General features: G+C 43.4%; 4 protein-coding genes across 5 annotated transcripts; 2 read left to right on the top strand and 2 right to left on the bottom strand.

Annotated features, from left to right (window-relative positions):
* Window positions 1–309: 309 nt before the first annotated feature.
* Window positions 310–1901, bottom strand: LOC128755906 (asialoglycoprotein receptor 2-like). The gene is made up of 5 exons (XM_053860015.1): window positions 1769–1901; window positions 1516–1605; window positions 1279–1433; window positions 980–1089; window positions 310–897 (listed from the first exon to the last, which is right to left on the bottom strand). Exons 1-5 carry the CDS (start codon window positions 1830–1832, stop codon window positions 741–743), a joined length of 576 nt encoding a protein of 191 aa, XP_053715990.1. The 5' UTR covers window positions 1833–1901; the 3' UTR covers window positions 310–740.
* A 174-nt stretch (window positions 1902–2075) lies between these two features.
* On the bottom strand, window positions 2076–8104 carry LOC128755905 (cytochrome b5 domain-containing protein 1). 2 transcript variants are annotated; one of them, XM_053860013.1, is made up of 8 exons: window positions 8005–8104; window positions 7766–7939; window positions 6849–6993; window positions 6666–6742; window positions 6375–6593; window positions 4393–6302; window positions 2781–2860; window positions 2076–2183 (listed from the first exon to the last, which is right to left on the bottom strand). In XM_053860013.1, exons 2-6 carry the CDS (start codon window positions 7790–7792, stop codon window positions 6072–6074), a joined length of 699 nt encoding a protein of 232 aa, XP_053715988.1. In that variant the 5' UTR covers window positions 7793–7939; window positions 8005–8104; the 3' UTR covers window positions 2076–2183; window positions 2781–2860; window positions 4393–6071. The 2 variants fall into 2 exon arrangements, with proteins under 2 accessions (XP_053715988.1, XP_053715989.1); XM_053860014.1 differs by having other exon boundaries at window positions 7224–7939; window positions 8005–8103.
* Window positions 7459–18315, top strand: plod3 (procollagen-lysine, 2-oxoglutarate 5-dioxygenase 3). The gene is made up of 20 exons (XM_053860011.1): window positions 7459–7956; window positions 8034–8245; window positions 11486–11577; window positions 11656–11792; window positions 12499–12662; window positions 12777–12889; window positions 14404–14467; window positions 14568–14665; window positions 14751–14852; window positions 14918–15049; window positions 15118–15239; window positions 15423–15527; window positions 15607–15732; window positions 15803–15944; window positions 16009–16122; window positions 16198–16269; window positions 16342–16446; window positions 16515–16661; window positions 16993–17118; window positions 17216–18315. The coding sequence occupies exons 2-20, from the start codon at window positions 8161–8163 to the stop codon at window positions 17369–17371; spliced, it is 2202 nt and encodes a 733-aa protein (XP_053715986.1). The 5' UTR covers window positions 7459–7956; window positions 8034–8160; the 3' UTR covers window positions 17372–18315.
* A 1104-nt stretch (window positions 18316–19419) lies between these two features.
* Window positions 19420–20724, top strand: znhit1 (zinc finger, HIT-type containing 1). Its single transcript, XM_053860631.1, has 6 exons — window positions 19420–19497; window positions 19575–19672; window positions 19926–20001; window positions 20071–20150; window positions 20253–20422; window positions 20490–20724. The coding sequence occupies exons 1-6, from the start codon at window positions 19473–19475 to the stop codon at window positions 20509–20511; spliced, it is 471 nt and encodes a 156-aa protein (XP_053716606.1). The 5' UTR covers window positions 19420–19472; the 3' UTR covers window positions 20512–20724.
* The last annotated feature ends 839 nt before the right edge of the window (window positions 20725–21563 follow it).

Below are 21563 nucleotides of genomic sequence, written 5' to 3'. Positions count from 1 at the left end.
AGTAGACAACACAGTGTATCATTGTATAAAATGTACTTCCTGTATGTAAACACCAATGGAACACTGTTACATGTATGAAGCATCCACTGTCTTTATGAAGCCATGATCGAGAACATGGTGTGGTTCTTACCTCAACAAGAATGTATTTTTGTCCTAGTTTTCCTCCCACGTCATCCACAAATCAATTTCAACGCCTCTTCCTATTGTTCCCTCAATATAAAGAGAGAAGAGGAGGGAAAGTCTTGATGACGGATTTTGAGGAACTCCTGATTTTCTATTGAGTCAAAGTGGACTAAAAACATCCCAAAATAACAGTGCAAACATAATTTTTATTTTGCTTTTCTGTTTACATTGCAAGAGGATGTGAATAGAAGTCAAATCTTGATTTCAATGAACACTTAAATACTTCCAGCAAAGATCGACAATGCAGGCCATAGAGGTCCATAGAGAATTTCAACTTTTCACACAGACAATTGACGAGATCTTACTCAGGTGTTTTCCTTTGTACTTAGTGGTAAAAATGGTTTTATCATCTTGCACATCTACAATAATAAAGAAAGCTGAGAAGGAAACCTAGAAAATAAAATCAATGGTTCTTAATTCACTTCTGTGACTCGTGGACAGCATGGAGACTGAAAATGTTTGAACTCACAATGTCACAATGACCTCACACAAGATAGACATGAAAGGTCTGTTCTGAATCCAATGTATACACACAATCCTGATGTACAGCATGTTGTTCACAATTTACGGCTTTTCCTCTCACACACAAATTTCATCATGATGTAGCAGTGCATGTCGTTGAGGCGCCCGGTGTTGTGCAGGTGAGCACAGTCCTCTGTGCCCTTGTTAGGGTGGCCACCGTCCCAGTTGTCAGGCTGTCCAGGAACCCACCGTCTGTAGACAACCATCAGATACGTCCCTTGTGAATAACAAACTCCCAGTGACGTCTTTAAGTGTAGGCGAACTTTTCTAGTACCGTCTCTGTACGGTGTATGGAGTCTGGTCCACCCACTCCCACTGTCCAGTCCTGCCATCACTGAGTCCAATCCAGTAGAACTGAGGAACAGTGTTGCTTGTCACAAAGTCCTAGAAACACGAACAACAACCGACAACAGTAAGAAGAATGACACAACAAGGTCTGTCGATAGACAGACAGACAGACAGACAGACAGACAGACAGATAGATAGATAGATAGATAGATAGATAGATAGATAGATAGATAGATAGATAGATAGATAGATAGATAGATGGACAGACAGATAGATGCCTCTCACCCACTCCTGATCGGTTTGGATGATCACCAGGTGACTCGCTTGTTGTTGACACCAGTCTCTCGATTGGTTCCAGGTCAGGGGAAGTCTACTAAAGAAGTAACAACTGGAACCAAACAATTCCCAACGTGGTGGGCAGGCATCATCTATCATGGAGTCTGAGGCAGAAAAACGGTGGCCCTCATCACTGCATACTTGGATTTACTCCATCAACTTCTCAAATATGTATGTTTTCCATACTATTCATGATGCCTTCTACGGTCCATTTGAGTGCAGTCACACTCTTGCTGAGAGCCTCGAGGCCAGCCAGCTGCTTCAAGGCCTCAGATGCTACAGTCAGAAACAGAGACATCATGAGCGGCAGATGGTCATCACACACAAGTATTATGAATGAAGGGAGTCAACAATGACAGAGTTGAAATAGCATAAATGAATGAACAAAGACAGGACATCAGTTGATAACTGACAACTAGCTCATGACTAGCTCATTGACCTGAGCTGAGCTGGGTCTTGTGCTCTTGAACTTCAGCCTGCAGTTGCTTCACCTGCTGGTTCATTCCTGACGATAATAATGGCACATCATGGACAACTTTAGTGAGGAGTGTGTGCAGACGTGGGAGACATGGCCTTTCTCACCTTGCAGCATTGATGAGTTCAGGGACTGGACGCCACTGGCCAGCTTTGCAACACTGTTCTCCACAGAAGACATGCGCTTGGATGACTGTGCATCTGACCAGACAAGTTCCCATCAGATATGCCTGTCTTCCGTCCTCCACGTGTCTCTGCATGTTAGGACTTACTGATGACTCCCAGTGAAACGATGAGAAGCAGAAGGACCAAAGCTATGAGAAGAGGAAACCACCAGTGTCTGATCCGGGAGCGAAATGATGATGACGCTGGATGACGATCTAACGGACAGTGAGAGAAACAGAGGGACTGAGAGGCAACAGCTAGGGATGATCAAAGTAGATTCTGTCCACATGTATCAAAAAACAAAACAACAAAACTAAAACTAAGGTCTCAGTGGGCTTCAAACTCCTGGCAATTCAGCGGCCAGCCACTATTGTTACAAATTTAAAGGAGACCTTCAATCCTGCAATGCATGCTGGAGCTTCTCATGACAAGAACATTGAACACAACACAACTTGGAATTCAAATCTGGAAACATGAGTGTGATGCACATTTTCTGGGGGGCGGCATGTTATCATGAAAAACATGGTATTTAAGGTCAGCTTCGAGTCACATATCTGGTCCAGGTCATCTTTTTGATGTGGTCCTGTTTATTGATCTTCCCCTGTTCATGGCTTTAACATGCTTAAGAACAAAGGAGCAAAATGGCCAAAGATGGGTGGTGAAAACCACAGGATCCCTCACTCCCTTGGTCTGCGGTTCAGCGGTTGAGTTTGAGATCCTTGATTTAACAACAGCAACCTCTCTTTATGACAAACAGGCTTGAAAGGACAAGGAAAATGGAAAGGAGAAGTGTGCGAAAAACCTGGTCTTACCTGGAATCCAGAGCCTGTTGACATCTGTTTCTTTGTCCTCAATAAAATCCCCTGTCATGGCGGTCATTCAAGAGGGAGATCTGACAGAAAAAAAAGATTCCAATTGCAGGTTGTTTAGATTTCAAGCACTACTATTGTATTCTTGGCTTAACATGTTTCAACCCTGCCAATGAATTAAATGGAATCTGGTCAAAAGCCCCCTTTGGTGGTGACCTGAAGAATGTGCAGATATTTGTGACAATAATAAAATATTCACCCAGCAGCATGGATACTACTCATTTCCTTTGTTTTGAAATATTTTCCCCTTTTTTATTGTTGGGAAACAGATTGCGTGCGGTTTCTGACAAATAGGTGCAAAAAAAGGAAGTTAAAATTAAAAAAAAAAAAAAAAAGCTGACTATAATAATTTCGCAACTGAATCAGCAAAATGTGTCATAATGCTTCATGTTACAAGTGACTCTGGTGATTATGTAAGAGATAAAAATGACTTGAAACAGTGGTCTTGCATTTCTTGGTGCATTTCCAATATGACCACAATTTATGCAAACCTTTGCACATGATACTAAAGATACAATTAGATAAGAAAATATGTTATTATTATTATTATTCATACAAAATGAAAAGTTTACTTTGCACAAACATCATACAAAAAGGCAGGTGACGGCATAAGAACAATATGCCTCGCTAAGTAATATGTTAGGCCAGGTTGTAATGGCTGAATGGAAAACTTAGATTTTAAAAATCGGAAAAAATGTTGTTCCATGCACTTAATGCATCACTGAGGCACCGCCACCTGATGTTAAACCTAATTTGAGTATTATGGTATCAATAATTATAATGTAATATGAGGTTTAACTATTTTTTTCAATGGAGTTCAGTCAATTTACTGATTTACTGATCTGATATTACTCTATTGCTGCAGGTACTAATGGGTCTTATATAATAAGAGATTTGATAGATAGACACGACACAAAAATTAGGGTTTAACTGTGAAAAGCTGTGAACCTGGGAACAACAGAGAAGAACATCAAATACAGAAATGTAAAAGACTAAATATCTCTGTACATGGACCAAACAGAATAAACAACAAACAGTCAAACACATTTTAGAAAAAGAAACATTTCCATCATGACCACAGCAATGAAGTCCAGGCGCGGAGGAGAGGTTCCTCAACATGGGCCAAATCTGCCCAAACAGTATAGAAGCAAAGCCTGGCTCAAAAAGATCAGGATTCATTCGAGCTTTTCAACACGTGGGCTCCACCTCTCATCCAGCCTCATGCTTTTAACCGGGTCACCTCCGTTTTTGCAGGTGATGTGGAGATGTAGTCCTACAGGTTATGCACAGCATCAATTGATGCTCGCCTCCTATGATTCAGCAGGAAAAGCACCACGACCTTGGCGCCTTTCAGTACTTTTCAGTACATTTATACGTATTCATTTGCACCCCCAGCCCCAATATTTGTACAGTTAATGTATAGAAGACTCTGTTTATTAGCAGTGAAGCACCAATAGTAACGCAAGGAATTTTATTTACATTTTTACTCTACTGTTTTTCAAATGTAAATGTTTCCTTCAGAAATAGTTAAGAAGACATGTAGAGATGCTCTCACCTTCCAGCCACAAGGAGATAGACTCGGTTGATGTCTGTCCAGCGGGACGTACCAAATTCTGGACCGGATTAAATCTTTCATAGGATGGCACCAGCCTTAAATGACCCTGACAACTTCCCTTTAATTTAGGGAAAGGCAGTGAAACTGATGCTTAGTCACCACAAAATTATGGGCGTTGGAAAACAACCTCAGCGTTAACTTTAGTTTAATGAATGCGCTGGGGACATTAAAAAACATTTTGGCAAGCAGTTTTCTCTGAGGCCCAGAGTTCAGTTTGTGCAACTGTTTTGGGGTTATTTGTGTTTAAATCTGTTTATCGTTTATTGGGGTTTCCCCACTATAAGAGGAAGAAAGAGTCATCCGAGGAACATGCCGACTCCACACAAAATCATCCAGAGAAGGAACTTATTATGATTGCTGATATTAAAAGTGAAGGTGGAAAAAAAGAATTGAAAGTCTGCTCTCCAACTTTCTTCTCTTAAATCGGGTTTATAAAATGTCATTTTTGCTTACAGCATACCACGCTCAATATGGAAGCCGATAATGCGACCCCAGAAGGCATTTAATGGTATAAAGGCACTGATGTGGATGTATTCTTTTTAGCAGACAATATCCTTTGTAACATTTCTACCTGACTAGATGTCCTGTCTTTAAATAAAATAACATACATGTTTCACCAAACCCAGGCTTTAAGTAGCCTGCAATATTTCTAATAATTTATAATTTTCATCTCATCATTTCTTTTCAGATAATATTTTACAATGTATTTTCACACAATACATTAAATAGTACAATTGATTTTCTTTTCATAAGACTTTACAATAACAATATTTTTTGCACGCACAACAAATATTTCATATATTGTATTGCAATATTATACCCAAAAATGCATTCCATTACAAGATGCACCTCCTGGCAATATCTTAGATCAAAGAACAAAATATGACCCACGACATCCTCGCCAGTCCTCTGTAGTAGATTCACTGACAGTTGCACAAGTTAAGCTCTTCACTGTTTTTCGCGCTTTGCTTGCTCAAGCATTCATCATGGGATATTATCTCCATTATTGTGCATTACAACTTTGTCTTTGCTGTTTTTTTCCTCCTGTCATTTCAACTAAAACTGTAGTCCTGACTCGAGTTTCTCTCCTTGTGACATGCTGGTTTCTCAGGATGCTTTTATTTCTGTGCCTTAACATCAGCAAATTTCAATGTGTTTCTAACGGATGCTGTGATGAAGAGTTCATTTAATATTTATTATCTCATTAATTTTGGTTGTGCACCCAGCGAAAACATGTGAATCCATTCATTGGCTGGAGCTGCATCGTAACTAAGAACATGGTAGCATTGGTCAGACAGGTGGGCTGTTGGTTTTATGATCTGTGATGTGTGATGCCATATTAACTACAGGAGTTACAGTGGGTATAGAGGCTTACAATTATGTAACCTCTGCAAGGCTGTGCATTGAATTTGAGCATGTGAATTCATATTAGCAGCTATGTCTACAATAGATGAATAAAAAAGTGAATAGGTGTAAACAGTTCATAAAAACATCAACAGGAACTACAACAAAAAAAATGAGTCATGAGGTCCTGTGCAGCAACTATTTCTCATCAAAGAAACTGTTTAGCAGTAGGGTTAACGTGTGCTTCCACTGAATTTTCAACAGCAGGTCATAGTTCATCCCTCCGTCAGATCGTCATTGAAGTACAGCAGAATGGCAGGGGTGAAGAGGTCCCGGTCCAAGCGCAGCTGCTCCAGCTCCATGTCTTGGTCTGGGATATTGTTTTCACAGAGCGTCCTGCTCATGTCCAGACACGTGCCCTCAAACTTCCATGTGTAGCTGCTGGCATGTGAGTTGTAGAGTAGGTAACGCTTCAAAATCTCCTCCATTGTTTCCTCAGTGCACACCTGTGAGAGTCAGAGAGAGGAAGCCATGAAGCTGGTGGTGAGGCATAGTATTCAATAAGGAATGCTGTTAACCTCAAGCCGCTGTTCCTGGGATGTCAGGGTGTTTATGACCCGGATCCACCTCGTCTTCACCGTCAGCCGCCCGACCACATATCGCTCATCTTTCCACCACGGCGGGCTGACATCCGTGGCCCAGTCAGAGCGAGGGCCAGCTGGAGGGACGTGCAGAAAGCGCCCTCTGGGTGTGTAGTAACTCACACAATTTGTCAGAGGGTGAATATAAGTCTGCAACTGCTCAGCAAAAGTCAGGAGGTAAATCAACCTGGAGCTCACATGGTGGTCAGACAGGTCACCAATACTCACATCTTTGGTCTCCACATCAAACCAGCTGCTGATATCTTTGCCTGCAAACTCCAAAATGGGCACCAACAATGGGTCATCTATGAATAAGTGATACTTATAAGTGATGGTGCCTTTTTTCAGTCTTTTATTATTATTATTAACAATTGGAAGGCATGTGTTTCCCCCATGGCGAGGGAGGTATACCTTCATGTTGCATTGCCAAAGGCGTGAGATCGCACACTTTGCCCAGGTAGGACACCCACAGGTCAGTTGTGGTGTTATGAGCCGCTACCTGAGTGGGCGTGAAGAAGTTTGGCCTCTTCTCTTTCTCACCATCCTTGACAGCACCCTAAACACAAGGTTGCACACTTAGATGGAGGTGGAGAGCAGGAACACTGGTCTGTATACTATTTTGTATTCTGTAGTGATGAAGGCAACACAGTGACGTTTTAAATAAAAGTCACCGTCAGGGAATAATCATGGATTTGCTTGAGAATGCTTTCCTCACCACACTTTTATCTACTGATCTAATATCCAAAGTGATAAACGTTAAATGATTTTCTTACCTTCAAAACTCACCATTTCATTAAGCCGTTATCCTCCCCCAGTGGTGCTAAAATGGAAGAGTCAGTCGCGACACATGCGAATATAGTTCACGTATTAGACGGCGCACTGATTCGTGTAACTATCATTTATTGGTTTCAAACTTTATTCTTGGCGGTTGCCTTTAGTCTTTAGATGTTGTCACTCTTTGAAGAGAAAAAATTACCGACGAAGACTTATAAACCCACCAGAACCTTAAATGCCTGCGGACACCTAGTAACATGAAATGACCATTGATCTCAGTTGGGAGACGTCGTGTGATCTCGGACTTTTATTACCAGCTTCAAATTCCCTGTTTAATTGGATGGCGGCTGGTTGTCATGGCATCGCAAAACACAACAGAACGCATCCATTCTTGAATTGAATTGAGATGTTTGATAACAGACGGTCGGGAATGAAAACAAGAAAATATCCCATTAACATTTCCATGAACTAATAAGCCGAGACATTGGCTGCAGGAGTGTGGCTTCGCCAATACATCAAGAGGTGAAATGAGGATTTTGAAATGTCCGCCCTACCCTCACTTCCTGCCCTGTGGAATGCATCAGACGTGGCAAACTTTCGTCTTTTCAAGAACTTTCTATAGCTCGGGGCCACTAATATTCAGCAGCAACTCTGCGGCGTTATATCCAAATGTCGTCTTGTGATTGGCTGTTTGGTGAACCTTATGCCTCGCCGATTTGTTCCTGTGTCTGTCAATCAAGACAAAGTGAGCGTTTATTGGTTGCTATGATGTCGGCGATTGAGCCTGTCTTACTTGTGTTGATATCCTTCTTTCCATGCCAGGACGCGTTGTCTCGCGATACTTCCCAACGTTCTCACCGTGAGGAAATCGGATGGAGAGAAGGGTCAGTCGAGTGCAAGCCAAACTTTAGAGTTTTAACGGGAGGTCTGTCGCGAAGTGAACTCGAGCATGTCTCCGTGCGGTCTTCTCTGCCCGCTGACCCTCGCCATTCTTCTGAGCTGTGCTTCGGCAGAGCAGCGGAAGCTCTCTCCAGGTAAGGCCGCTTCAGAGGGTCTCCCTCCCGGCCCGGCGGACCACCCTGTCCCGCTGGAGCTTCCGGGCTCCGATTCTCTTTTCTCCTTTCTGAAGTCCTAGTTCATTTCACAGGCTCCAACCCCTGAGACCGAGCTTTATATTGTGGCTTGGGTGGTTCTGAAGTTGTGTCGTCTATTCTGTACGTTGTGTTGTGCGTTACATCCTGGATAATCTTATTAAAAATGCCAAACGAGGTTAGTGAAATCTTTCACTGGATTCATGTTCAGCGTGCTCCTGGCTACCATCCCTCTGAATTTGGAGAGTTTTCACTGAGGAATTTAGAGAGTAAAAATGAAAATGACTCATTCCAGCGAATAGCAAGTTGTGTTTTTGTGTTTATAGCTCATTTTAATTGTAAGCAAGAAAAAAGTCGAGCAGTCCAAAAACATGCATTGGATTCAATAACTGAAGACATAGAAAATAACTAACTAACCAACCAAATAAATAAAGTTACCAATTAAGTAATTCATCTTCAGAATTCCAAAGTGAAAACAAATTCACAGGGATTATAGCCATGATCACCCTGAACAAGATTCCAATGAAAGATTTCACTAACCTCTTTTGGTATTTTTAAGAAACATGTTATTACAAAACATACTGGCTGTTTACTTCAAAATTCATCAGTGAAAACGCACAGGAATGGTAGTCAAGAGCACTTTGAACATGAATCCAGTGAAAGATTTCACTAACCTCGTTTGGTATTTTTAAAACGATTTTTTAAATAAACATGTATGAATGTATTTCAAAGTTCATCCGTGAAAACTTTCCAAATTCACAGGGATGGTAGCCAAGAGCAGTCCGAGCATGAATCCAGTGACAGATTTCACTAACTGCTTTTGGCATTTTTATTACGATTTTTCTAAATATCCATGACATAAGGTGTATTTATTTGTAAAAACACATACATGCTTACAGTACATAACTTCTATTTATGAACACAATACATTGTTATCAGTCATCTCAGTAACATACAACGACCGTAGCAACACTTCACTGTAGCTTTTGGTGCCGCTTCGATAACTGCCCAAATGCATTTTTTTTTTTTTGTGGGATGGCGAGATGAGTATATGTAGATTGTGGGCTAGCGTGATGCCAGTCCATGAATCTTACTATAAGGATGTCAGCATATGTGTGTATTCATTTAAAAACAAATACCTTTGTTTAGGCATTTCAAACTACATTACATGGATGATAGTAAACCAAATTAATTTGATTATGGTACATTACTGTGAGAAGAGATTACCTTTTATTCCATGCCTCAATCTGACGGTTAAACAAGTAAACCAAAGGGAAAACAGAATATAATTTATATTTAAATTTACCGTTGCGGAATATATTAAATGTGCAAGATGATACTAATACAACAGTTGTAGAGGATAAGACGATGAAACAAGGTTTATAAAGATCAGTGGATTGTGAAAGTCTTCAGGCAAACACTGTGGTAGACAAGCAGAAAATGTACACAATCCTTTTGTAAACGTAATCTGAGATTTGTCTCCTGTCTGTGACAAATTTGCGACCTTCAGTTTGATTTAAAATGTATGTAAACAAGTTTGTTTCTCCACTTGGTTTCAAGATAAGGGGCACAGCAATTCATTCTCACTAATTGTGAAAAGAATAAAGGCAGTCACATCTAATCCAATTAATGACCTCCCATTATTTCTTACATGTTGAGTGGGTGTGTGTTTAGACAGCTGTGTTTGACTGTGTGCAAGCCTATGCTTCACACCAAGGGTGCACAGGGGGGTTTTAATGTATGTGTGTTTGTGTCCTTTTTTGGTTGTCACTTGATGGTGCTATAGTATGAGTCAAGTCTTAGTTAGTGGAGCGATTTTAAGACACAGCAGTTTTAACTTAACCTGTATTACTTTTCAGTTTTATACAGTGAGACTGGACATGTCTTCTAAAAACCTAAGAATTCAGCAGATCAAACCATAACAAGGGGAGACTCTATCAAATTACCATGCTGGACTGCAAAAGTACTGAAAAACAACAGCCAACCATTACAGGGATGACTGAATGAACTGACTAGACTTGTGTACAGCCAAAATAAAGGGTATTGCGCAATCACATATCCACCAGTGATAGAAATTATTTACCAGATGTGCGTTGTTGAGTCACTTCTTCAAAGACAGAGATGATGGGGACCGCCAGCATTGAAGAGCCTTTTCCTGTTGCTATGCCTCTGGTAAAAAAAAGGTGATACTTGAAGTAAATAAGTCAGTTAAATACTTCCCACTAGAAGCTTCTCAGGCCTTAACAGTGAGTAAAAGAAGGCACGTCAAGTTTTACACATCTGCTGGCCAGGGGGAAACAAATGAGTCCCACTGAGCTTGTTTGAGCTTGTAGGCTTTTATCTGTCCAGTCTAAAAAATCCTCCCACACCAGTTGTCCATCGTCACTCCATCGAGTCAGATGAAGTAAGGCGTAAGACCTTATGGATTTCCTTGTTAGGTGGGGTTGGCTGCTCTTTGTTGGTGTTTCCTTAAGACGGGCATTTAATTCTGGCTAAAAATCAAAACATATATATATATATATAGACAAATACAATGCTTACAGTTTCTGATGTGTACCTGAGTAGGCTGCAATAAATGTGACTTGCTTTTTCCACATTCCCTCCCCCCTTCAACCCCAGTGACCCCTCTTTGGAATTCTCCAGGAATTCTACTCACCAAATTTCCTTGACATCCTCCTGGCAGACTGCTGTGTACTGCTGAGTTGGCGTTTCGCCATGTCATTGATATCAAATCTCAACGGACGGAACCCCGATTAAATATTTTCAACATTTCTGGGTATATTTAAAATTCTTCGGCCCAGCTGTGAGTCAGAGTCAGTGCTGCCAGTTTGGTCTCCTATTGTTTTTCCTCATGGCCTCGGTGCAGATCAAGGTTTTCATGGGTGGTATTTAGCTCATAGCCTCTGGTGGGTGGCCCCTATCTGAATGTCCCAGGTCGTGATGTGTCACAATGCGCCGTGTGTCACATTTGTCTTGATGATCAGTTCGATCTGTTTTAAATGTTAATGTCATTTAGTAGTGCTAAGAGTCATGCTTCAATTAACTGCCCCAAAAATAAACACCCAGTTTGGAATTAAACTGCAACTATGCAATCTATACTGTCTCCTGAAAGTACTAGATTATCTGTATCACGTATAAACTATTTAAAATTCATAATAGGACAACACTGTCTTTTGTTTGCAGAAAACCTGTTGGTGATCACCGCGGCCACAGAGGAGACGGATGGTTTCAAGCGGTTCATGAGGACAGCCAAGGAGTTCAATTACACTGTGAAGGTGACTGTTCTCTCACCAAACACGCAGGTCACCTCTGGCTTCAATGTGGGTTTGAGATGATAACGGTGGTGTGTGCAGGTCCTGGGTCTGGGTGAGGACTGGAAAGGAGGTGATATCGCTCGGACGGTGGGGGGAGGTCAGAAAGTCAGGTGGCTGAAGAAGGAGCTGCTGAAACATGCTGACAAAGAGGACCTGCTCATTCTGTTCGTGGACAGGTAAAATCTGGCAAGTCCTCTTCTGCTTTGTGATCACATTGCTTATCACAATGCCTCACCCCAGTCTTTCAATGCTTCCTTGTTGTCTGTCCCTGAAAAGAAGTGCAAGTTTCTCGTCCTACATAGGTCCTATTTCAAAGCTCAAACCACAAAACTAAGACGCTGTGAAAGAGGTTATTGTGCTCTATAATCGCACATACACACATGTGCGGGTGCACACGCTCACACGTTTGTATTTCTATCCTTGTGGGGACATGGTGAGGTTTTTCAGTGACTTTCATGCTTTCCCCAGCCTCTCACCCTAAACCTAACCATCCAAAACAAATGGCTAACCGTAACCAGGACTCTGAATCAAACTTACACCCGATTACAATGACACAGTTATTAAGTCTTCATCCTGAAATTGAGGCTTACCCTCGTGGGGTCCGGCCAATTGTCCCCACACAGTCATGCAGTCCTCACAAGGATAGTGTTTTGTCAAGAATTGGTCTCTACAAAGTAGGATGAACAAGCGCGCACACACACACACACACACACACACACACACACACACACACACACACACACACAAATACTACCTACTACTTGACTCACTCTTCAGAAACTCCCTGATGAATTTCAACTTGTAAGTCGTCCAGTTTGGATGAGAAAGAATGGCTGAGCGTACCACTTCAATCGGGAACACACTTGGCTCTCTGTCTTTCAGCTACGATGTGATTTTTGCGTCGGGTCCTGGGGAGCTGCTGCACAAGTTCTCTCGTCTGGGTCACAGAGTGGTCTTCTCAGCAGAAGGTTTTTGCTGGCCTGACCAGAGACTAGCCTCCAAATACCCCCAAGTGAATTCAGGGAAACGCTACCTCAACTCTGGAGGTTAGAGGCCGGTGGCACAATCGTTTACAAATGTGTTCTAAGTGCATGCTGGGACAGTGTTTTCATGTTGAATACTGAGATAGCCTCAGTTCACCAATCATAACACTTTTCCAGGGTTCATTGGCTATGCTCCTGAACTCAGCAACATGGTCCAACAGTGGAAGTTCAAGGACAACGATGACGACCAGCTCTTTTACACCAAAATCTACCTGGACAAGGCGCAGCGGGTAAACACACCTGAGGGTTCATGATTCAATTATGTACCAGAACAGTGGGAGCTTTACACCCTCTGCAGACTTCGTCCAACACCCACGCAGGTCTGTGCAGCTGCTCACAGTCAAGTTCGGGAACAAGTCCCAGCATTCCTGATGTTCATCCAACTCATGTGAAAAAAAATCTGTCTTTAACCTAATGGTTCAGTGTTGTGGCACTGAACGTTGCTGCTTAAATATTTAGGGCTTTTATTTGTTGTTTTGCAGCTCAGGTTTAGTGGCACTTCACTCCGTCCAATTCATTCCTGGGGTCGTGGGGTGAAAGGCACTCACCCGAAACACTCTAAATATTGTTTCTGATGAAACAAAGCCTGTCATACCCAATGATATCTGCCAGGAAGCTGAACATTTAGTTTTAGTATGGGTGAACCAGGCAAACAACCAGGCAGTTGACTTGATGGACAGGTATGAGCTAGGTTCATGTGCTAGTTTGTCTGGATGGGTGTGTGTAGTGTGTGATATGAGGTCATTTACAATTCCCAAAGGGTTGTGTGCTGCTCGGCCTGCCTCTGACAAATATTAGCATATGAATCATGAGGTCTCACCAAGTCAGGGACACTTGTTCTGGGTTACCTGAGAGCCCCTTGCTCATGAACTGATCGATGTAGATGAGAACAGATAGGTGGAACACGTTTAATGCTGATGGGAGTCGTGGTCCTAAGACTTGCACGCTCAACACGATTTACATGGCTTAGTTCCACGTTTCACTTTGCCATTCCCTAAACTAAATGGCATGGCATGTGTTTCACCTATTATTCATTGTTGATCGTCATGAAATCTGTTTGTGTCGCTCACACACAGACCAGGGCCATGTTATTGGTGGCATGAGCCACATAAAAGAATATAGAAGTAAAAACTAAATGTCGCACACATGATCACGGTAAAATGCACAAATTTAAAAGATGCATGCACAAAGACATACACCGGACGCGAACCAGTAACCTTGTGACACACAGGGATGTGCTTTAACCACTATACTGCCGCTAAGTCACATGACCAGCTGTTCAGATGAGCCTTACAGCCTTACATATTTGTAGAATGTGGCTCTTTTCAGCAACACTGTAAAACAATGTGGCTCTTAGCCTCTGACTGGTTGGCCACTCCTGCTATATATCCTTAAAGAGCATAATGCAACGCACATAACATTGTGGTCATACGAGGGCGAGCATAAGCTACAAACTGACACCGACTGACGCCGACCAGAAGACACCTGGTCGTTGTTCAAGTAGCGCGGAGGATGATTGCATGATCTCAGGTGTGTGTGTATGTGACACCTGTATGGCGGAAGAAGACCCTCAATCCTGGTAGAGAGTAGGAGAGAAAGGCGGGAGCAGGAAGCAGTCCAAAACAATATGACTAGATGGAGGGGGTTTGTGACAAAATCGTTCTTTGTACTGCTGAAGTCATCTTCAACTGTGAAAGTGAACGGCCTGTGAGCTCCATTAACAATTCTTGATCCGTCTCATCAGACCAAGTTCAACATGACCTTGGATCATCGCTCCAGAATCTTCCAGAACCTTAATGGAGCAGTTGGTGAGACTCATTCTTTATGTTTACAGCATCATCACATATGTGGGTGCAGGTTGAAGGTCACTTGATGGTGAACTGAGTACAACTTTATGTCTCTCTTTAGATGAAGTGGTGCTGAAGTTTGAGAGGGCGAGAGTCAGGACCAGGAATGTGGCGTATGACACGCTGCCTGTCATCATCCATGGCAATGGGCCGACCAAGGTGCCACACCCGCGACATCTTCACTGTCTATTGAAAGCCAAAGTCAGATGCAAAATGAATTGTGTGTTTGCGTGTGTGTTTCCAGCTGCAGCTCAACTACCTGAGTAACTACGTCCCGACGGCGTGGACCTATGAGAACGGTTGTGGGAACTGTGATGAAGACCTGCTGCTCTTGACCGACACGCCCGTTCGTTGGTTTCCGCGTGTTGGTTTGTGCTGCCCGGTCAAGGTTGTTGACGTGTTTTTGTTTAGGATGAAGAAATGCCTCTGGTTCACGTGGCCGTGTTCATTGAGCATCCCACGCCCTTCATGGAGGACTTCCTGGAGCGACTGTCCACGCTCAACTACCCTGTAGACAGGATTCATCTCTTCATCCACAATAATGTAGGGACAACTTCCTGTCCCAGTTTTACTGCGACCTCTTCCTCTCTGATGTGGCCTCTGTTTTTCAGGTTGTGTATCATGAGCAGCACATTCAGAGGTTCTGGGAGAAGTACCGGGCTTTGTTCCCTGATGCAGTGCTGGTTGGACCGGAGGAGAATCTGAGCGAGGACAAAGCCAGGAATATGGCAGTGTGAGTGGAGCCTCTCTGGCCAGCGACGCCACATGTTGCTGCGCTGCGAGGCATATTTTACAGTCTCTAATGAGAGACTTGTGTTGTGGCTGCATGGACCTGGTGGAAAACATGTCTGTTTACTCCAGGCACGACTCGAGTTTGAAAGCAAGTCTATAGTTTTCCTGTGTGTCATGTTTGCAGGGAGGCGTGTAAGAAAGACCCACAGTGTGATTACTACTTCAGCATGGACTCTGATGTCGCCCTGACAAACCCTGACACTCTCAGGATTCTTATTGAGGAGAACAAGTAAGGGTTTGGTGCTGCATTTGCTTCTAAGTGACATGTCCTGGCTCATGGTAATGTGAACTGCTGTGCTCCGTCTCAGGTCCGTCATCGCTCCAATGCTGTCCAAACATGGGAAGCTGTGGAGTAACTTTTGGGGCGCTCTGAGCCCTGAAGGCTACTACTCCCGCTCGGAAGACTACATCGAGATCGTCCAGGGCAAGAGGGTGTAAGTGTTCACGCCGTCCGATGGTGTTGGTCATGTGACCGCAGGCCAACGGGTGAATGTCTGTTGGCAGAGGCCTGTGGAATGTCCCCTACATCAGCCAGGCCTACCTGGTGAAGGGCAGCGTGCTGCGGTCCAAACTGGCGGCGGTCAGCATGTACGTGAGCGACGGGATGGACGCCGATATGGTGTTCTGCCGGCAAGTCAGAGACCAGGTGAGCTCCGCCATCACAGCCACATGTCGGCACCAACACTAATCCCCGCTATGTCTGTTCTCAGGGGATCTTCATGTTTGTCTCCAACCGCGACGAGTTTGGTCGCCTGGTGTCTTCAGCTAACTTCAACACATCTCGACTGCACCCCGACATGTGGCAGATATTCGACAACCCAGTGGTAGGCCTTTGTTCAGATCTCGCCAATAGCTGATGAGTCTGGCGTCTGAACCACGTACTGTGTGCTTTTGTGCAGGACTGGAGGGAGAAGTACATCCATGAAAACTACTCCAAGATCTTTGAAGATGAGAAGAACTTTGTGGAGCAGGTAATAGATGAGTGGAGATTGGTGTTTAATGCCTGGTATTTCATTTATTTTTTTTGTGCATTTGTTCTAAAGCCCTGTCCAGACGTCTACTGGTTCCCAGCCTTTTCAGAGAAGATGTGCGACCACCTGGTGGAGACCATGGAGGACTATGGTACCTGGTCGGGGGGCAACCACAAGGTAGTGTTAGTCCCTCTTTTGCTGTGTTTGTGAGCCATTCAGGGGCCGTAAACATGTTTTGTCTTCAGGACGAGCGACTGGCTGGCGGCTACGAGAACGTTCCGACCGTGGACATCCACATGAATCAGATCAGCTTTGAAAAAGAGTGGCTCAAGTTCCTCAAGGATTACATCACCCCAGTCACTGAGAAACTCTATCCCGGCTACTACCCCAAGGTACTGCTGACAAGTACTGAACATCAACCAGGGAACTGATGGAGTTACTGAATTAGGTGACATGACAGTGATAAGTTTAACAGTGATAAGTGCTGCTGCTCTGTCAAGTTACAACTGTGATCCTCCCGAATCTCCTGCCTCCACTGGGTCGGTGTTTGTCTCGCAGTAAAGGTGGCGTGTGTATCAGCAGATCAGATGACTGCGTCTGTATTTCTGAAGTACTGATGTTATCTGACCAATAATGACATACATTTTCAGGTTTATCTCCTGCATCAATTGTGTTGATCAGATGTGTTCAATATTTTGTCTTTTCTGTATTCTCCTCATTCAGGCTCAAGCCATCATGAACTTCGTGGTGCGTTATCGTCCAGATGAGCAGCCATCTTTACGGCCTCATCACGACTCCTCCACCTTCACCATCAACATCGCCCTCAACAGCAAACATGTGGACTATGAGGTAACACCATGACTTTATCGTGACATAAACGGTGTTGGTCCCACAACAGTGTTTGGTTTGGTTCTCACCTCGTTGCGTTTGTCTGTGTATGAAACAGGGTGGAGGCTGCAGGTTTCTTCGCTACGACTGTAAAGTTGAGTCTCCCAGGAAGGGCTGGTCCTTCATGCATCCGGGCCGCCTGACCCACTACCACGAGGGCCTTCCAACAACGAGAGGGACCAGGTACATCATGGTGTCCTTTGTAGACCCGTAGGATCATCTGGGAGCTGAGAGACTGAGAGGGAGGACATGAGAGGACGCTTCTTACACAGACCGGATGCATAGGGATGGACTGCGTTGCTCTGAACTGCTCCGTGGCCATATGTTCTATGGCCACCTGGTGGCAGCACTCGCCTTTCAATGAGCGAGTCTAGATCGCAGGTCTCAAACTGAATCCCAAAAGGTCTGTTTGGGTGAAGATTTTCAGACCAACCGATCCAGAACAGACAGTTAAACAAATCTGATCTTTGAGTGTCCGTCTGCACCCATACGGCCCTTTTGGGATTGAGCCTGGCACCCCCTTGTTTTAGACACAATTTGGCCATTCTTTTCAACCAAGTTTCTTTGAATGTCTTTGGGCAGAATTTATGTGAGACTATGAAAAAAAATAGAGGTTTGATGGGTGGAAAGCCTTTTAAAATGCAGTAATCATTGTAATCACACGGTTGCCTTTTACTATTTGGATTTCTCGATCTATGCAGCAGAACAATGTTGGACATGCATGTTTGTCTGTGTCTATGGACGTCTTAAATGTGTGATTCACTTCTTCCTACACTCCAGATCTAAGGATGTTGCCATAGATATGAAGAGTGGAAGTAAACCAGGTATTCTGTCTCGCTGAAATGTTCCGAGACAGATCAAATAAAATAGTTTTGTATGAAAATGTAGCTTGTATTTTGACATGGACACATCTAACTGATGGAAGTGTGTCACTTGAGGCTTCACACATTTCTGACAGACTGTTTTCTATTTTCCTAGTGTTTTATTCTTTTAAAAAAATGTTTTACTATTTATATTTAAATGGAAATATGTTGTGCGGAAACTGTAAATGTTCGGTTTCCAACTTTTATGTGCCTGTTTGACGACTCTTTGGAAATGTTTAACTGCATTAAATTATTTGTTCAAGATGGAGTGAATAATAAAGTTTTTTGATCTGTACTCGTATTTTTGTTTGTTTTAATATACTTACTAATATACTTTTTTTGACAGTTGCTGTGAATAATGATGGCAGTGGAGAGTTCAGTGAGTGGATGCCATTCAGTGAGGATAGTGAAGATGTAAACAAATCAAAAATTACACTTTAGCATGTTTATTTCGAAATCCACATCGCTGTTCGAGTGATTATATCGCAGTGAAGATATATAAAACAGAACAAAGTTTATTTATTATGTTTAATTTGTACATTTTATGTTCTGTTTAGTGTTGAATATCATTTGGGGACTGCATTTGTACATTGGTTTTTGATATATTGTATTAATTTCTTCAATATGAATTCTATCGACTTCAGTATTTGAGGCATTAATATACGTAAAGTATGTGTGTTTTGCATTAAGATGTGATAAAATACAGGAACTTGGTAGAGGCTAACCCAAACAACAGAACTCATACATGAGGAAGTTGAAGTCAAATTTATTTGGGTTCTGACACATGAGAGAATTAAAGGAAATGAGAGATCAGATAAACGGGTTTAAGTTGCTCTAAATAAAGACATGGTTGATATGATACTGCCGGAAGGGAAACTGCAAGCAAAATGTATAATTTGGTAAAAAAAAAAAAAAAGTTGAAATGTGGCAAAAAAGCAGTGAAAAGACAGGAATACACTTGTGCAGAAAGTATAAAAGTCGCTACAAGGGGAAGTACTTGACAAAAAGAGGAAATTGTGCTCACAAGAATGAGATTAGTCACCATAGCACTGAACAAAACACTGAGAATAAATGAATTTAAGGAATAGGAATCATGAGGACAGCGATATAAAACACGGAGGGTTGTAATACAAAAGAGAATTAGGGGAATACAAATAATGTTAAATATAATACACATGAAGTAAAGGAAAATACCAAGCAAAAATTTCAATATTGGGATTTTTAAGGATTGCGGGATGGTTATATCGAATATAATGCCAGTGGATGAACCAGAAATTTGTGTTTATTAGGAATATCTAGGGCAAGTCATTTTTTAAAGAGATGCTGCGAAACAGTAGGGGGCGATAATGCATGAAATGCCAACCGCCGTTAAGCAAGCAGAAGAAGAAGAGCCGGTTATGTCCACACGTCGGCTTCCGTACACGATAGTGACGTCACATACAAAAACCCAAGATGGTGTTGGAGAAGAAGATCGCCGGTGAGTCAAAAACAAAAACCTAAACACGTAGCGTTCTATGTCAGCATGCTGTTATAACGTGGGTGCCTTTTGGTTAGTTCGGGGGGACACGGCCCAGCGGCGGGTTCTGGACGAGGCCACCCGACTGCGGCGGCTGAGTCGCCAGCTGGAGGCGCTGGAGAAGGATAACTTCCAGGTGGGTAAGAACGGGCCGCTTGGCGCCGTCCATCCCTCGGTCTGACCCGAAGCCTCCGGTCCTCATTGCTCACTGACCGGTCAAAGAATTTTGACTCAAAATCACCATGTTTGATTCGAGCATCTCACGTGTGCTCATCCAACTGACAGGAATGGATGAGACACACAAGCGTATTCTTGTCTTTAGTTTCTATTGTTCCATTGATCTGATGAATATGTCCAGCATCCACCACTGATCCTTTGATCTTCTGCAGGACGACCCCTTGTCCTCCCTGCCTCCACCTGGACCTACCGCCCGCCTCCCAGCCTTCAGCGAGACGGAAGAACCAGGTAGACTGATGTACTTGAACTGGTGTCTGACTGTAACATGGTGTGAGTGAAGCGCCTGTTTCCATCCAGAGAAGAAGAAGAGAAAGACGAGAGGCGACCACTTTAAGCAGCGTTTCAGGAAGAACTTCACCACTCTGCTGGAGGAAGAGGTGAGCCTTCTCCTTTTAAGGTATTGAAGACCAAGATGCAGACTTGTATTCTGCTCTATGTATCTCTTTATTTCTCAACTGATCAGTTATTCCTCTCTATAGAACCTGTCTGAGCGAGCGGAGCCAAACTACCTGACGGCCGTGGCTCCGCCCTCTTCGCTGCCGCCCCGTCACTTCTGCTGCGTCTGCGGCTTTCCCTCACACTACACGTGCACCACCTGTGGAGGGCGCTACTGCAGCAGCAAGTGTCTGTGCACACACAGAGAGACCAGGTGAGCCACATCCATTTGTTCAGTCCGGAGACGAGCACAGATTTCCTCACACCCTTCCTATTTGCAGGTGTCTGAAGTGGACACTGTGACAGATGGTTCCTGATGAGCTGAGATGACAGAGTGCCACCTGCTGGTGCAAGTTCACCGGACGATGATCTGTTGACCATAGACATGGTCTCAAAGTCTGGTGTCTGGATGTCCTCATTATGGCGCCAGCAGTCCCTGCCCTGGACTCTGAGGACTTGGTGTAACATGATGTTTATTTTAATAAAAACATTTTTTATAAATATGTACAACTAAAATGTGTTGTCTTGTGTTGGACTGAATTCCAGCAATGAGTGTCAATAGACAGCTGATCTTCTACTCAGTCTCTCAGGCCCTGACCAGCTGTCAAGAAGAATGGCAGTCTTTGGTTGGTTGGTTGGTTGGATAGGGAGGAGCTTAACTATCCATCCGAGACTCAGCATGAAGCTTCTGGGACGAGTTGGCGGAACCCTCTTAGCCACACCGGGATCATGTCCCCGTGGTCTCAGAACTCACGATCAGCTGTGCTCCATGGCATCCAAACAAGCATCAGCGCTCTGGGATGAAGGTCCAGTAGGTCACCATGACGACTGCACCATAAATAGTTGTTGATTAACGCGGACTTTAGAGTCGTGTATTCAGCAGGAATCAATCGTTTGTTTGTGGGACACAGACTCGTCTGGTTCTCCCTCTGAAGGAGCCCTGACGCCGCCGACCACAGGTGGGTTGCTCCCATTGTTTTTGCTTCTGACTTAGTCCTATTGTTGTGGAGGTTTGGGTGGGAGTCTCATCTCCGGGTCCACAGCAAAGAGGTCCAGGCCCAGTCCAGATCAAGGCTGCAGCTTTAATGTGGTTATGTCACACTGATGTTGTTTATGACTGGCTGATTTGCAGCTGTCCTGCAAAGAAATGGACAAAAATATTCATGGGTTTGAACTTTTCGTACCTGAATTCTGTAGAGAATCATTAAACTGGTGTAGGAGTTGAAATTCCCTTTCCTCTTTGCATTACATACTGAGTGACCTTCTGGCTGGTGGGTTGTGAGTTTGTCGTCAAATTAGTTTTTAAGGTTTTGTTCTGGCAAAATATGTCACAGTGACCGTGAGTGATCAGAACC

Source organism: Synchiropus splendidus, chromosome 3 (assembly GCF_027744825.2).
Source record: "Synchiropus splendidus isolate RoL2022-P1 chromosome 3, RoL_Sspl_1.0, whole genome shotgun sequence".
Lineage (NCBI taxonomy): Eukaryota > Metazoa > Chordata > Actinopteri > Syngnathiformes > Callionymidae > Synchiropus > Synchiropus splendidus.
Note: the sequence above shows the minus strand (reverse complement) of the source record. Positions and strands in the feature narration are given on the sequence as shown.